This window comes from Pseudophryne corroboree, chromosome 11 (assembly GCF_028390025.1).
Source record: "Pseudophryne corroboree isolate aPseCor3 chromosome 11, aPseCor3.hap2, whole genome shotgun sequence".
Lineage (NCBI taxonomy): Eukaryota > Metazoa > Chordata > Amphibia > Anura > Myobatrachidae > Pseudophryne > Pseudophryne corroboree.
The window spans coordinates 40,910,600-40,926,815 of NC_086454.1; the positions used below are offsets into that span (position 1 = coordinate 40,910,600).

General features: G+C 49.8%; 1 protein-coding gene across 5 annotated transcripts in view; it reads right to left on the reverse strand.

Moving 5' to 3' along the window:
• Window positions 1-16,216, reverse strand: part of DENND2B (DENN domain containing 2B) — a 421,742-nt gene that overhangs the window by 168,832 nt on the left and 236,694 nt on the right. For all 5 annotated transcript variants that reach the window (XM_063944050.1, XM_063944049.1, XM_063944052.1 and 2 more), the window contains one exon: window positions 1,149-1,253. In XM_063944050.1, the coding sequence (XP_063800120.1) occupies window positions 1,149-1,228 (80 nt within the window). In that variant the 5' untranslated portion in view covers window positions 1,229-1,253. The remainder of the gene's footprint in view (window positions 1-1,148; window positions 1,254-16,216) is intronic.

The window sequence follows — 16,216 nt, forward strand, 5'->3', positions numbered from 1 at the left end:
GCAGTGCCAGATACACATATGCCCAATAGTGCAGTGCCAGATACACATATGCCCCAATAGTGCAGTGCCAGATACACATATGCCCAATAGTGCAGTGCCAGATACACATATGCCCCAATAGTGCAGTGCCAGATACACATATGCCCTCAATAGTGCAGTGCCAGATACACATATGCCCCCAATACTGCAGTGTCAGATACACATATGCAGCTAATACTGCAGTGCCAGATACACATATGCCTCAATAGTGCAGTGCCAGATACACATATGCCCCAATAGTGCAGTGCCAGATACACATATGCCCCCAATAGTGCAGTGCCAGATACACATATGCCCCAATAGAGCAGTGCCAGATACACATATGCCCCAATAGGGCAGTGCCAGATACACATATGCCCCCAATACTACAGTGCCAGATACATATATGCCCCCAATTGTGCCAAATACACATATACCCCCAATAGTGCCAGCTACACATATGCCCCAATAGTGTATTGCCAGATACACATATGCCCCCAATAGTGCAGTGCCAGATAACATATGCCCCCACAGTGCCAGATATACATACCCCCACAGTGCCAGATACACATATGACCCCACAGTGCCAGATACACATATGCCCCCACAGTGCCACATACACATATGCCCCCACAGTGCCAGATATGCCCACACAGTTCCAGGTACGCACATGCCCCCCACAGTGCCAGGTACGCACATGCCCCCACAGTGCTGCTCACCGCTGCTGCTGTGTGTGTCTGAGGGGAGGAGAGAGCAGCGTACGCCTATCAAGCCCCTCAGTCCGGTCTCCGGTGGTGGCGTGTATCTCAAATCAGGCGCCGGTTCGTGAGCCAATCAAAGCTCACGGTTCAGCAGACAATCAGGACCCACCGCTGCCGGTCCGCGTGTTCTGATTGGCTGACAAACCGGCGCCTTGCAAGCAAGGCGGTCGGGCCGGTGGTACTGCGTACTGGCTGTCAATTTCTTACCGGAACTCAGTACCACCCCGTATCGCCATACTTGCAGCACTGCCAGTAACAAATATGACTCAGAAATTGCTACAACTACAATAAAAGGTAAAATCAGCATAACTGTACTTCATGGTGGGAAATGAGCCACAACTAAATGGGAGAAAGCGCGCGGTTCCTTACCGTTCCAAAGCGTCCCTTGGTAACCTACAACCGCCGGCGGTGTGAGAGATGGCAGCGGTTTTGTTGGCAGTCATGGTCATTCCTGCCCTCGGCAGACCGAAGTACCTAGAAGGGAAACAGAAACATGAATGAAGGATCCTGCACGTGGCACAGTACTGGGTGTATCGTTCATCACATGCCTTCTTGTGTTTAGTCATTACCTCCATTCTTATAACAGGACACAGTGTGACTGACCAATGAGAATAACTGTGCAATCTGTTCTACATGGATATGATACAAGACGAGCCTCACAATGTAACCGGTCACTCAAACCTCTAATAGCTGTCAGACAATGATACATAATTATCTCCAGGAATGACCGAGCAACTATCATTGTTTGTCTGTGCGAGAGGCATTGCATGGGAGCAGTGCCAATGGGAGATCCTGGGGGTGGCTCCCGGGTAAGTTAGCTCTCTGTCTGGATGTGTTTTAGTAATAGCCTTTATCATGAGGCCTACTGTGCCAAATTACATGGCCCTATGTGGGCACTGCTATTATGTAGTGTTAGGACTGCTGATATCGGAGAAGCCGTGAAGTGGCTCAGCAGCTAAACATGTGTTTGCAAACATGTGTGACTAATTCTCTGAATTTCTATTATCAGAGAGGTTCAGGTATGGTTACAGGTAATTTTTAGTGTGCTGAAGGGAAATTCAGGGGTGGGGATTTGCACCCCCTCCCCCTTCCCCATCCTCTCTGTCTGTTGTTTGTCTGTGACCCCTCCCCCTTTCCGGCACCTGATACATAATTATCTCCAGGAATGACTGAGCAACTACCATTGTTTGTCTGCTAATGATCAGTGCGTGCCAGGTTACCCCGTAGTGCTGCACAGCATATATTGGCGCAAAATTCACTGGTTGACGCTATTTGCATGCCTGCTGCATCTTTATACACAGCGGCTGTACCAAATAATGCAAAAGTTACATGCAACATTGCAGACCAAGAGCTTGGCAGTGCGGCTTCTGGAGCTGACATCACACACCCTCCCTCAGAATGCTTGGGAACGCCTGCGTTTCTCCTGACACTCCCAGAAAACGGGCAGTTACCACCCCACAGACGTCCACTTCCTGTCAATTAGCCTGCGTTCACCTAGCGATCAAAATAGGTGCAGGATTTTTTTTGCAGTTTGGCCTCTTGCGTGTGCATTGTCATCCGTACGCATGCGCAGTCGTTCGATAACCGGCCGCTGTGCAATTTCGCGCAACAGCGATCGGGTCTGAATTAGGCCCTAAACCCGCACATGTTATTTTGGCAGTAGATTACGTTAGAGATGTTATTTACAGCAGAAGAAGTACACGCAGATTTTGGTCATGTGGTCCCAGTACGGATCAGAGTCAGCACTTTCCTACAACACGTTTCAGTTGAAGACGGGATTTGTTCCTATATCCAACGTATCCTTTGAAAGTCGGATTCATCATCATTGAACTTTAGGTCAGTTGATTATTAAACAGCTGGAATTTCCGCTATGCAGACGAGTCACATTTATCCTCTGCCCGGCGATGACAGAGATGTGACAAGTGCTGTGTATAACACTGGCCGATGATTACAGCTCCCTTTTCTGGACTTTGCTAAGGTCGCCATTTTCAGGGAAATAAAATGCATGATTGTGAGGTTTCCACGTAAGTGCCTGATTCTGGAATGTGCGCAGTGCTGATGCTGTACGTAGCGGAGACATTATATGCCACTGCACACGCTCCAAAGCCGCACTGCGCACGAGCAGCGATTATTAGCGATAGCGCACGCACAGAGGATTTATTCACACAGTGAGTGACAGGTGGTCAGCATATGGGGGAGGTAACGGGAGGCGGCTGGAGAAATGCAGGTGTCTCCGGAACGGTTTCTGGGTGTTGCCAAGTCAGCCACTGCGAAGTCCCAGCTGGAGAGCCCCCTGTGTCTTAGGGGAGCTGTTCTGTCTGAGACAGCCTAGACTCAGATGTTCCATAGCTGACCAGTGTGCGTCCTACTAACCAGAGTCAGACCTGATCGGTGTTGTGCCAAAATAGCACAGCGCCCGATTATCAAATGAGTGCGCATGCGTATGCACCGCAATGCGCAGGCGTGTCGCTAAACCGTGACAGGATGGTGTGCAAAATTTCAATCGCACAGGCGTACGCAAGGTGATTGACAGGAAATGGACGTTTGAGGGTGGTAACAGACCCTTTTCTGGGAGTGTCTGGAACAATGCAGGTGTCCCCAAGCGTTTTCAGGGAGGGTGTGTGACGTCCGCTCCGGCCCAATCAGCCTGTTTGTGTCGCACTGTAGGAGTAAGTCCTGGGCTGCGCACAGACTGCACACACTGGAAAAATCATTCGACGGTGAGTGAGTTGCAAACAGATTTGCAGATGTCCGCTGTCTGGCAGAATGTTCGCACGCTGTGCACATGCAATCGCACATTTACACGGCGCGGGTTTGCACTCTACATGGGTGGTGGCTATCTAATCGCAGACTGCTGCAAAAACACACAGCAGCGATCAGGTCTGAATCGGGCCCTATGTTTCCTCTTCTGTACATAAGTGGTGGATGAGAGACACCGGCAGTGACCGGCAGTGCGCAAGACAGCGTCTGAGTCATTAGCATTGGCGAATGCATTTTCGTAAATCTCTGAATCCCCTAAACATTCCTATGTCTGAAGCCTCTAAACTTTTAAGAAGGGAACCTAGGAAACCCCCATAAATTCTTAAGCACTGCACCCCTATGTACATGTCACTAATTCATTGGAGGGGATAAAATCAAACTATAACCAGCAAAAGATGCAGGGAAGGGTTCCACTACATAGCAAATATAACAGGTTGCCAGTGCAGCAACTAAATAATAATAACTATTTTATAAGTTTATAGAAAACGAGATTTATGGTAAGAACTTACCATTGTTAAATCTCTTTCTGTGAGGTACACTGGGCTCCACAAGGAAATACATTGGGGTGTAGAGGCACCAACAGGCTCAAAGCTTTAGACTGTTCCCAAGATGCACAGCGCCGCCTCCTCTATAGCCCCGCCTCCATGCCAGTGAGCTCAGTTTAGTTAACCAGCCCAATGCAGTAGCAGGTACCAGAGATGACAACCGCTCGTAGCCAATGTCACCACACACTCACCGCAGGAGAGGGTGTCAGCGGCTATGCCAATACCAACCCAAAAAAGCTAAGTGCGTCAGGGTGGGCGCCTTGTGGAGCCCAGTGTACCTCGCAGAAAGAGATTTAACAACGGTTAGTTCTTACCATAAATCTCGTTTTCTGCTGCGGGGTACACTGGGCTCCACAAGGAAATACATCGGGGATGTCCCAAAGCAGTTCCTCACGGGAGGGGACGCACTGTAGCGGGCACAAGAACCCGACGTCCAAAGGAAGCATCCTGGGAAGCGGCAGTATCAAAGGCATAGAACCTAATAAAAGTGTTCCTCGAGGACCACGTAGCCGCCTTGCACAATTGTTCAAGGGTCGCACCACAGTGGGCCGCCCAAGAAGGTCCAACCGACCGAGTAGAATGGGCTTTGATGGTAGCAGGAACCGGACGACCAGCCCGTACATAAGCATGTGCAATCACCATTCTAATCCATCTGGCCAATGTCTGCTTAGAAGCAGACCAGCCACGTTTGTGAAAACCAAAACAACACAAAAAAAGAATCGGATTTCCTAATGAAGGAAGTTCTCTTCACATAGATACGGAGAGCTCGTACCACATCCAAAGACCGCTCTTTGGAAGACAACTCAGGAGAATTAAAGGCCGGAACCACAATCTCCTGGTTAAGGTGGAAAGAAGACACCACCTTTGGTAAATAACCTGGGCGTGTCCGAAGAACCGCCCGGTCACGGTGAAAAATCAAATAGGGGGACTTATAGGACAAGGCACCCAAGTCCGAGACCCTTCTAGCTGAAGCAATAGCCATCAAAAACAACACCTTAAGGGAAAACCACTTAAGGTTAGCAGAGGTAAGGCCTCCAAAACCACTGACAGATCCCAAGGGGCCACAGGTGGCACATAGAAGGCTGAATCCGCAACACAACCTGAGTGAAGGTATGGACATCAAGCAGGGTAGCAATCTTTCTCTGAAACAAACCGAGAAGGCCGAGATGTGAACCTTGAGGGAGGCCAGACGCAGGCCTAAGTCCAGGCCTTGTTGTAGAAAGGCCAATAGTTTGGCCGTACTAAATTTGAAAACGTTCTGATTATGAGACGCACACCAAGTAAAGTAAGCATTCCAGACCCTATGGTATATCCAAGCAGAAGCCGGCTTATGGGCCTTCAACATAGTTTGAACGACTGCCTCAGAAGAACCTTTGGCCCTCAGGACGGAAGCCTCAAGAGCCATGCTGTCAAAGCCAGATGGGCCAAATCCTGGTAAACACAAGGGCCCTGAACGAGGAGGTCTGGTTGTTGTGGAATTAGAAGGTAACGATCCAACGAGAGGCCCTGTAGATCGGAGAACCAGTGCCGCCTGGGCCACGCTGGAACGACTAGAAGTAGGGTTCCTCCTTCTTGCTTGAACTTCCGTATTACTCTGGGCAGGAGTGACACCGGAGGGAGCACATACGGCAGACGAAAGTTCCACAGGATTGACAGAGCATCCACGAACGCTGCTTGAGGATCCCTTGTTCTTTCTCTGAAACCAAACCGAGAAGGCCGAGATGTGAATCTTGAGGGAGGCCAGACGCAGGCCTAAGTCCAGGCCTTGTTGTAGAAAGGCCAATAGTTTGGCCGTACTAAATTTGAAAATGTTATGATTGTGAGATGCACACCAAGTAAAGTAAGCATTCCAGACCCTATGGTATATCCAAGCAGAAGCCGGCTTACGGGCCTTCAACATAGTTTGAACGACTGCCTCAGAAGAACCCTTGGCCCTTAAGACGAAAGCCTTAAGAGCCATGCCGTCAAAGCCAGATGGGCCAAATCCTGGTAAACACAAGGGCCTTGAACGAGGTCGTTGTGGAAGTAGAAGGGAATGATCTAACGAGAGGCCCTGTAGATCGGAGAACCAGTGCCGCCTGGGCCATGCTGGAACGACTAGAAGTAGGGTTCCTCCTTCTTGCTTGAACTTCCGTATTACTCTGGGCAGGAGTGACACAGGAGGGAAGACATACGGCAGCCGAAAGTTCCACGGGATTGACAGAGCATCCACGAACGCTGCTTGAGGATCCCTTGTCCTTGCTCCGAAGACCGGAACTTAGTGATTGTGTCGAGACGCCATCAGGTACACATCTGGGAGACCCCACTTGTACACGAGAAGTTGAAACACCTCCGGATGTAGGCTCCATTCTCCGGCGTGCACGTCCTGACGACTGAGATAGTCTGCCTCCCAGTTCAGAACTGAAGAATCCTTGATACTTTCCTCATTGCCAAGCGGCTTCGAGTGCCGCCCTGATGATTGATGTACGCCACCGTGGTGACGTTGTCCGATTGTACTTGAACAGGTCTGTTCTGTATCAGATGCTAGGCCATTGTCAACGCATTGAACACTGCCCGCAGTTCCAGAATGTTTATCGGGAGTAGAGACTCCTCCTCGGTCCACCGACCTTGAAGAGAGTGTTGTTCCAACACCGTGCCCCAACCTCTCAGACTGGCATCCGTAGTCAGCAGGACCCAGTTGGATATCCAGAAAGGACGGCCCATGCTCAGTCGTTGGTCCTGAAGCCACCAAATCAGGGACAGACAAACCTCCAGAGATAGGGAGATCATGTGAGATCTGATCTGGTGAGGCAGGCCGTCCCACTTGGACAGAATCAATTTCTGCAGAGGGAGAGAATGGAATTGAGCATACTCCACCATGTCGAAAGCCGACACCACGAGACCTACCACTTGCATCGCCGAATGGATTGACACTTGCGGACGGGATAGGAAGCATCGGATCTTGTCCTGAAGCTTCAGGACTTTCTCCTGAGACAGGAACAACCGCTGGTTGTGGGTATCCAATAACGCTCCCAGTTGTACCATGCTCCGAGCCGGAACCAGGGAGGATTTCTTCCAGTTGATTAGCCAACCATGGGCTTTCATGCACTGGATCGTCAAATCGAGATGACACAGGAGAAGATCTGGGGAACTCGCCAGGATCAACAAATCATCTAGGTACGGTAGTATCCTGACCCCTTGACGGCGTAGCGTGGCCGTCATGACCGCCATAACCTTGGTGAAGACTCGCGGAGCCGTTGTCAAACCAAAAGGTAACGCCCGAAATTGGTAATGAAGGTTGCCCACTGCAAACCGTAGGTACTGCTGATGAGATACCGCGATAGGAATATGTAGGTAGGCATCCTGTATGTCCAGGGAGACCATATAGTCCCCAGGCTCCATGGCCAGAACAATAGAGCGCAGCGTTTCCATACGGAACTTGGAAATTCGCACATGCTTGTTCAAGGACTTCAGATTAAGAATGGGCTGAGAGGACCCGTTCGGTTTCGGGACTAGAAACAGCGGTGAATAGAACCCCTTGCCCCTCTGAGCCAGAAGCACCTGTACCATAACTCCTGTGGACAGGAGGGAAAATACCACCTAGTGCAACGTGTTTGCTTTTGCCGGATCCAGAGGCACATATGTTAGGCAAAATCGATGAGGGGGGCGATTCCTGAAGGGTATGGCGTAACCTCGAGCAACGACTTCCCTCACCCAGGTATCCGAAGTGGTCTTCAACCATTCCTGGGTAAAACCTAGAAGTCTGCCCCCCACCCTGGGATCCCCCAGGGGGAGGCCCGCCCCGTCATGACGCAGGCTTATCAGTTTTTGAAGCTGGCTGACGGTCGGCCCAAGCACGCTTCGGTCTGGGCTTGGCAGGTCTGGAAGCATGGGCTTGTTTTGGGTACGCCTGACCTTTTGCTTTACCTGGAGTATGAAAGGGCTGAGGGAAAGTACTTTTAGCCTTCTGTGCGGAAGGAGCCGTACTAGGTAGGCAGGCTGTTTTAGCAGTAGCCAGGTCAGCCACAATCTTATTGAGGTCTTCTCCAAAGAGAATGTCTCCTTTGAAAGGAAGAACCTCCAGGGATTTTCTGGAATCCAAATCCACCGACCAGGATCTCAACCAAAGGATACGTCTGGCCAAAAAGGATGCAGTAGCAGCCTTGGCCGTGAGCACCTCGGCATCAGAGGCCACCTCCTTAAGGTACAGAGAAGCCGTGGCAATATATGAGAGTCATTGTCGAGCATGCTCAGAAGCATCCGAAGGCAGTTCCACCTCGAGTTCCTGAGCCCACGCCTCAACAGCTTCAGCAGCCCAAGTCGCTGCAATAGTTGCCTTGGAACAGCCCCAGACAGGGTATAAATTGCTTTCAAACAGCCCTCCAGCCGGTGATCTGCCGTTCCTTCAAAGAGGTGACGGTAGTTACCGGTAGGGCAGAGGAAACAAACATACGCGCCACATGAGAATCTACAGGCGGAGGGGTTTCCCAATTTTTACACACCTCCGCAGAGAGAGGATAGCGAGCCAACAGTCTCTTATTCGGTGTAAACTTTGTCCCCAGATTTTCCCAGGATTCCTGACGTATGTCAATCAGGTGTTTGGAGTAGGGAAGAACCTGCTTAACTACCTTCTTACGCTTAAACCTATCAGGTTTCTTGGAGACAGTCTCAGGCTCAGAATCATCAACCACCTGAAGAATGAGCCGTATCGCCTCAATCAAATCCGAGACATCCACGGATGATTTCCCCTCCCCATCTGAAACACCAGCGTCAGTGTCCGAGGGGTCAGTATAAGCACCGTCCTCCTCGGAGGACGTGTCAGTTAAGGCCGCGGATCGGGAGGAGGTAAGGGCCCTTTTAGAAGATGACTTAGTCTTATGGGGGCGAGAGTGACCCTTGGATTTGGACATGGATCGGTTCAAATGCTGTAACTGAGTGGAAAGCTGATCCGCCCATGGCGGATTCACAGCGGGGACCATAATCTGTGATAACGGCACAGGGGGCGTCAATTTAGTTATAAGCGTGTTTAACAATGTGGAGAACGTAGCCCAAGGTGGTTCTTGTGACGCCCCGAGTGCTACCGACCCACTAGGGGGCAAGGAAGCCCCTGAACCTGAACTCTCAGCTGCTAAATTATCCTCCATTCCGTCAGTGGCCTCACTACCACGCAGTGTGGGAGAGGCCCCAACGTCGTTGCCACGTGTAGCAGACATAACAATGCGTACAGTAATGGGCAACCCGGTACAAACAGTTATTTTATAATTAGCAGCACTGCACCTAGGAAGAACTCTCAGAATAACAGCCGCAGCTGGCACAGACCGAGGGTTCAATCAGGAATAAAATAATATATATATGATGACTATAAATCACAAGTAAAAAATACTGCAGTAGTATATCTTGTGAAACAAACCTATATTAACTGAGAAAAACCTGAAACACTTGGCCCCCACAGGTATAGTAATGTAGGAATAGCACGCTGAGTGAAATACCCTGCAATAAGGCAACCATGCAGCAGCTACATGCACACACACGTATATAGGGGGTCATTCCGAGTTGTTCGCTCGTTGCCGATTTTCGCAACGGAGCGATTAAGGCAAAAATGCACATGCGCATGGTACGCAGCGCGCATGCGCTAAGTATTTTAGCACAAAACTTAGTAGATTTACTCACGGCCGAACGAAGATTTTTCATCGTTGAAGTGATCGGAGTGTGATTGACAGGAAGTGGGTGTTTCTGGGCGGAAACTGACCGTTTTTTGGGAGTGTGCGGAAAAACGCAGGCGTGCCAGCATAAAAACGCAGGAGTGTCTGGAGAAACGGGGGAGTGGCTGGCCGAACGCAGGGCGTGTTTGTGACGTCAAACCAGGAACGAAATGGGCTGAGCTGATCGCAGTGTAGGAGTAAGTCTCGAGCTACTCAGAAACTGCTAAGAATTTTCTATTCACAATTCTGCTAATCTTTCATTCGCAATTCTGCTATGCTAAGATACACTCCCAGAGGGCGGCGGCCTAGCGTGTGCAATGCTGCTAAAATCTGCTAGCGAGCGAACAACTCGGAATGAGGGCCATAGTCACAAGTGTACCATGCAGAAATTATGGGGGTAATTCCAAGTTGATCGCAGCAGGATTTTTTTTAGCAATTGGGCAAAACCATGTGCACTGCAGGGGAGGCAGATATAACATGTGCTGAAAGAGTTAGATTTGGGTGGGTTATTTTGTTTCTGTGCAGGGTAAATACTGGCTGCTTTATTTTTACACTGCAAATTAGATTGCAGATTGAACACACCCCACCCAAATCTAACTCTCTCTGCACATGTTATATCTGCCTCCCCTGCAGTGCACATGGTTTTGCCCAATTGCTAACAAAAATCCTGCTGCGATCAACTTGGAATTACCCCCTATGTACCATAAACTGCAGTGGACTAGCAATACAAAGTAATACTCAGTATGGCTATATGTGATAACAATAGATATAACAAAGCACAGTAGGTACTGGATGTATATCACAGGGCGTTTGTACCACACAACCCTGACAGTATGCACTCTTTCTTAACTAGCACAGTTGCAGTGACAGGTAGAATACTCAAGTGTCCTGTATGAAGCACAGCGCTGGCAGTCAGGCGGTTCCACAGAGGAGGATTTGCCCCAGCAGTCCTAGAAAAAGCTCAGCTCAATCTGTGATGGCCGCTAGTCAGGAGTGAGGGAGAAATATGCAGCTCCAGGACGGGAACATTGCAGAAATGGCGCCCTGGGGCTGGGGGGAGGGGCCTCAGGTCCGGCCTGCTCCCCCTGCTGGCATCCCCACCGGGGCGCTGCAGGCAGTAAAAAGCGGGGTTAATATAGTAGAAAAACCCCAGACCTGTGCCCCTTAACTGTCCCTGGTGGCTAGTGGAGCGGCTGCCCGGTAATCTGCGTCCACGGCCGCGCGGGATCGCGGTGTAAAGTGCATCACAGAAGCCCCTTACCTCCCCCTCGACAGCGGCCCCGCGATCCGGGAGACGGCGGCGTGTGTGTGGCTCACAGAGGAAGACAAGCTGGCGCCTCTGCTGTAGTGACCGGCAACCGCGGCGCGGGAGTATACAGCGTCCGCTGGGGGTGATGGAGCTGCTGCAGGGATGTTTTCTGACACAGCCTGCTGCAGCCCTAGTACTGTCCTCTTCTTTCCGTTGAAGCTAAAGCTAAGAATAGGCTGCCTGAGGCAGCCCGCTGTTAAGTGACCTGCAGGCACCACCTACAAACAGAGCTCACTGGCATGGAGGCGGGGCTATAGAGGAGGCGGCACTGAGCATCTTGGGAACAGTCTAAAGCTTTGAGCCTGTTGGTGCCTCGGATCAAGATCCTACTCTGCACCCCGATGTATTTCCTTGTGGAGCCCAGTGTACCCCGCAGCAGAAATATACGTTAAAAAAAAAAAGACCATCAAGTTCAATTGTTTTCCTAAATGTGGGTCTAACATTTGTTTTTGTTCTTTTATTATAATTTATTTGTGGTGTCATTCGGATGACTGCGGTGGAATGTGTTGTTTGCACACCAATTCATTCACTGTAATAAACTTTTAGCATCCAAGTTACACGTAAACAGGGGGACAAAAGAGAAACAGGTCAAACTAAAAGAGGGACAACGATAGCTCATACATAATAGGTATAAAAGATGGAAACTGAGGAGGTATTGACTATGGGGGCGAGGCACCCATCCGAGGTTACAAGTCAGGTCTGAGGCACCTGCTCTGCTTTCAGGGGGTGATTCAGGCCTGATCGCCCAGCGGGTGATCAGATACTAACTGCTCATGCGCATACACCGCAATGCGCACGCGCGTCGGACAACTACTACGGGCAGCGCCGGTCAGGGACGGGATGGTGCGAAAAATCTGATTGCACGGGTGTTCTCAAGGTGATTGACAGGAAGAAGCCGTTTGTGGGTGATAACTGAGCGTTTACAGGGAGTGTCCCGAAAAATGCAGGCGTACCCGAGTGTTTTCAGGGAGGGTGTGTGACGTCAGCTCTGGCCCCGATCAGCCTGTTCTCATCGCACTGGAGGAGTAAGACCTGGGCTGCGCACACACTGGATTTTAGCAGATCGGCCATGTTGCACTGCAGGTGGGGCAGATGTAACATGTGCAGAGAGAGTTAGATTTGGGTGGGTTATATTCTTTCTGTGCAGGGTTTATTTATGGCTGCTTTATTTCTACACTGCAATTTAGATTTCAGTTTGAACACACCCCTCCCAAATCTAACTCTCTCGGCACATGTTATATCTGCCCCACCTGCAGTGCACATGGTGTTGCCCATTAGAGAAATATGTTGTTTTTGCGATCCATGCTGAATCAGGCCCTCAGAGCGGCACCTAATGCTGTTGTTCATGGAGTTGAGTGATTTTTTTTTTTGTTGCTACAATGCGTGTGCGCAAATACCTAAAAACGCCTACAGAACACACATCACACAGTGCGTACGCACAGAGGTGCTGATGGGATTAAATTGTCTTGGAAATGTTATGTGCATTCAGAGCATGCCCCCTTCCTTTTCCCCTCTCCCAAACATACCTACATATTAAATGCTGCACAGGGAGGGCACCATTTATTCCTCAGCCAGGGACAGATTTTCAGGGAGCGCGATCTTACCTAGCTCTGGCAATCAGTACCCTCCTAACAGGCAGCACCATGTTCCCAGTGATATTCAGGAAGATGGCGCATGTGCAATAGGGAGCATAGGGGGTCATTCCGAGTTGTTCGCTCGCTAGTAGTTTTTAGCAGCTGTGCAAACGCTAAGCTGCCTTCCACCGGGAGTGTATTTTAGCTTAGCAGAAGTGTGAACGAAAGGATCGCAGAGCGGCTACTAAATATTTTTGTGCAGTTTCAGAGTAGCTTCAGACCTACTCAGCGCTTGCGATCACTTCAGACAATTCAGTTCCTGATTTGACATCACGAACACGCCCTGCGTTTGCCCAGCCATGCCTGCGTTTTTCCTGGCACGCCTGCGTTTTCCGAACACTCCCTGAAAACGGTCAGTTGACACCCAGTAACTACCTCTTCCTGTCAAGCACTCTGCGGCTGAAAAGCTTCGCTAGACCTTGTGTGAAACTACATCGTTCTTTGTAATAGTACAACGTGAGTGCGCATTGCGCTGCATACGCATGTGCAGAAGTGCCATTTATTTGCCTGATCGCTGCGCAACGAACGAAAGCAGCTAGTGAACAACTCAGAATGACCCCCATAGTCTTTGACACAGGCTTCCCAAAGATGTCACTGGTAAGTACACTCGGCCAGGGAGTGAGGCACCGTTGGGCCCCTCCAGTAAGCCCGGCCCATCTCAGCGTTCTGTCTGCATTCCTGGGCGGTGACTGGGATTCAGCTACACAGACACACGGAGACGGGTCATCTTATGGGCGTTTTACGGGAGTGTCATGGGCACGTTGCTTAAGAGTTTTGGTGGTGCGTCCTATGGCGGCATCTAAAGACGCACCAGGCGGTATTACAGCATATACAGATGCTGACAGTGGGCTTCTCAGTCCTTGCACATTCATACACAAGGATGTATACCAGGGAAGGTCTTTGTAACGGCATCTGCATTAAGTCGCAGAAGGGCGACCACCAAAAGAAGCTGCCGCGCCCAAAGCTGCATCCACCGCTGCACCAGGCCCACCTGCTGCAGATGTGTGGGCAGCGTAAGCCGTTCTCCAGGCCATAAATTACATGAAGAACACTTCACCTAGCCTCAATCCATGGAGACACAAACCAGGAGGAGTGTCTGCCGCTGAGCCAAGATCCAGTCCTGCTGCCGTGGGGGAAGTGTCGACAGCGCTAAGTTATAAATAGCGCACATTTATTTATTTATAGAGAATTTATGGCAGATAATATAATTTCATTGTTTCATGACTTACAGACAATGTTTATAAATAAAAGCGTCTCCTCTCCAGACCTCAGCAACACGTCAAGTAACCTTCCCCTCATTCCTGAGGTTTTCTAAGGCCCAAGTATGATACTGTCATGATGCTTAATAAGGAAGAGTTAGGTTACCATGAAACCATGAGCGAGAGCGTCAGCTGGAAGACCCCGAAACCAGACGCTTCTAATGTGGAAAATAGCGATTTCCAGATCCCATAAATAGAAGTGTTATATTTCTTCTTTATAATAAGATTTTACTTACCGATAAATCTATTTCTCGGAGTCCGTAGTGGATGCTGGGGTTCCTGAAAGGACCATGGGGAATAGCGGCTCCGCAGGAGACAGGGCACAAAAAGTAAAGCTTTTTCCGATCAGGTGGTGTGCACTGGCTCCTCCCCCTATGACCCTCCTCCAGACTCCAGTTAGGCACTGTGCCCGGACGAGCGTACACAATAAGGGAGGATTTTGAATCCCGGGTAAGACTCATACCAGCCACACCAATCACACCGTACAACTTGTGATCTAAACCCAGTTAACAGTATGATAACAGCGGAGCCTCTGAAAGATGGCTTCCTACAACAATAACCCGAATTAGTTAACAATAACTATGTACAATTTATGCAGATAATCCGCACTTGGGATGGGCGCCCAGCATCCACTACGGACTCCGAGAAATAGATTTATCGGTAAGTAAAATCTTATTTTCTCTATCGTCCTAGTGGATGCTGGGGTTCCTGAAAGGACCATGGGGATTATACCAAAGCTCCCAAACGGGCGGGAGAGTGCGGATGACTCTGCAGCACCGAATGAGAGAACTCCAGGTCCTCCTTAGCCAGAGTATCAAATTTGTAAAATTTTACAAACGTGTTCTCCCCTGACCACGTAGCTGCTCGGCAAAGTTGTAATGCCGAGACCCCTCGGGCAGCCGCCCAAGATGAGCCCACCTTCCTTGTGGAGTGGGCCTTTACAGATTTAGGCTGTGGCAGGCCTGCCACAGAATGTGCCAGTTGGATTGTGCTACAGATCCAACGAGCAATCGTCTGCTTAGACGCAGGAGCACCCATCTTGTTGGGTGCATACAATATAAACAACGAGTCAGATTTTCTGACTCCAGCTGTTCTTGCAATATATATTTTTAATGCTCTGACAACGTCCAGTAACTTGGAGTCCTCCAAGTCACTTGTAGCCGCAGGCACTACAATAGGCTGGTTCAGATGAAATGCTGACACCACCTTAGGGAGAAAATGCGGACGAGTCCGCAGTTCTGCCCTGTCCGAATGGAAAATCAGATATGGGCTTTTGTAAGATAAAGCTGCCAATTCTGACACTCTCCTGGCAGAAGCCAGGGCTAGAAGCATGGTCACTTTCCAAGTGAGATATTTCAAATCCACCTTATTTAGAGGTTCAAACCAATGAGATTTTAGAAAATCCAAAACTACATTGAGATCCCACGGTGCCACTGGAGGCACCACAGGGGGCTGTATATGCAGCACTCCCTTAACAAAGGTCTGGACTTCAGGGACTGAAGCCAATTCTTTTTGAAAGAAAATCGACAGGGCCGAAATTTGAACCTTAATAGATCCCAATTTGAGACCCATAGACAATCCTGATTGCAGGAAATGTAGGAATCGACCCAGTTGAAATTCCTCCGTCGGAGCACTCCGATCTTCGCACCACGCAACATATTTTCGCCAAATTCGGTGATAATGTTGCACGGTTACTTCTTTCCTTGCTTTAATCAAAGTAGGAATGACTTCTTCCGGCATGCCTTTTTCCATTAGGATCCGGCGTTCAACCGCCATGCCGTCAAACGCAGCCGCGGTAAGTCTTGAAACAGACAGGGACCCTGCTGAAGCAAGTCCCTCCTTAGAGGTAGAGGCCACGGATCTTCCGTGATCATCTCTTGAAGTTCCGGGTACCAAGTCCTTCTTGGCCAATCCGGAACCACTAGTATCGTTCTTACGCCTCTTTGCCGTATAATTCTCAATACTTTTGGTATGAGAGGCAGAGGAGGAAACACATACACCGACTGGTACACCCAAGGCGTTACCAGCGCGTCCACAGCTATTGCCTGCGGATCTCTTGACCTGGCGCAATACCTGTCCAGTTTTTTGTTGAGGCGAGACGCCATCATGTCCACCATTGGTCTTTCCCAACGGGTTACCAGCATGTGGAAGACTTCTGGATGAAGTCCCCACTCTCCCGGGTGAAGATCGTGTCTGCTGAGGAAGTCTGCTTCCCAGTTGTCCACTCCCGGGATGAACACTGCTGACAG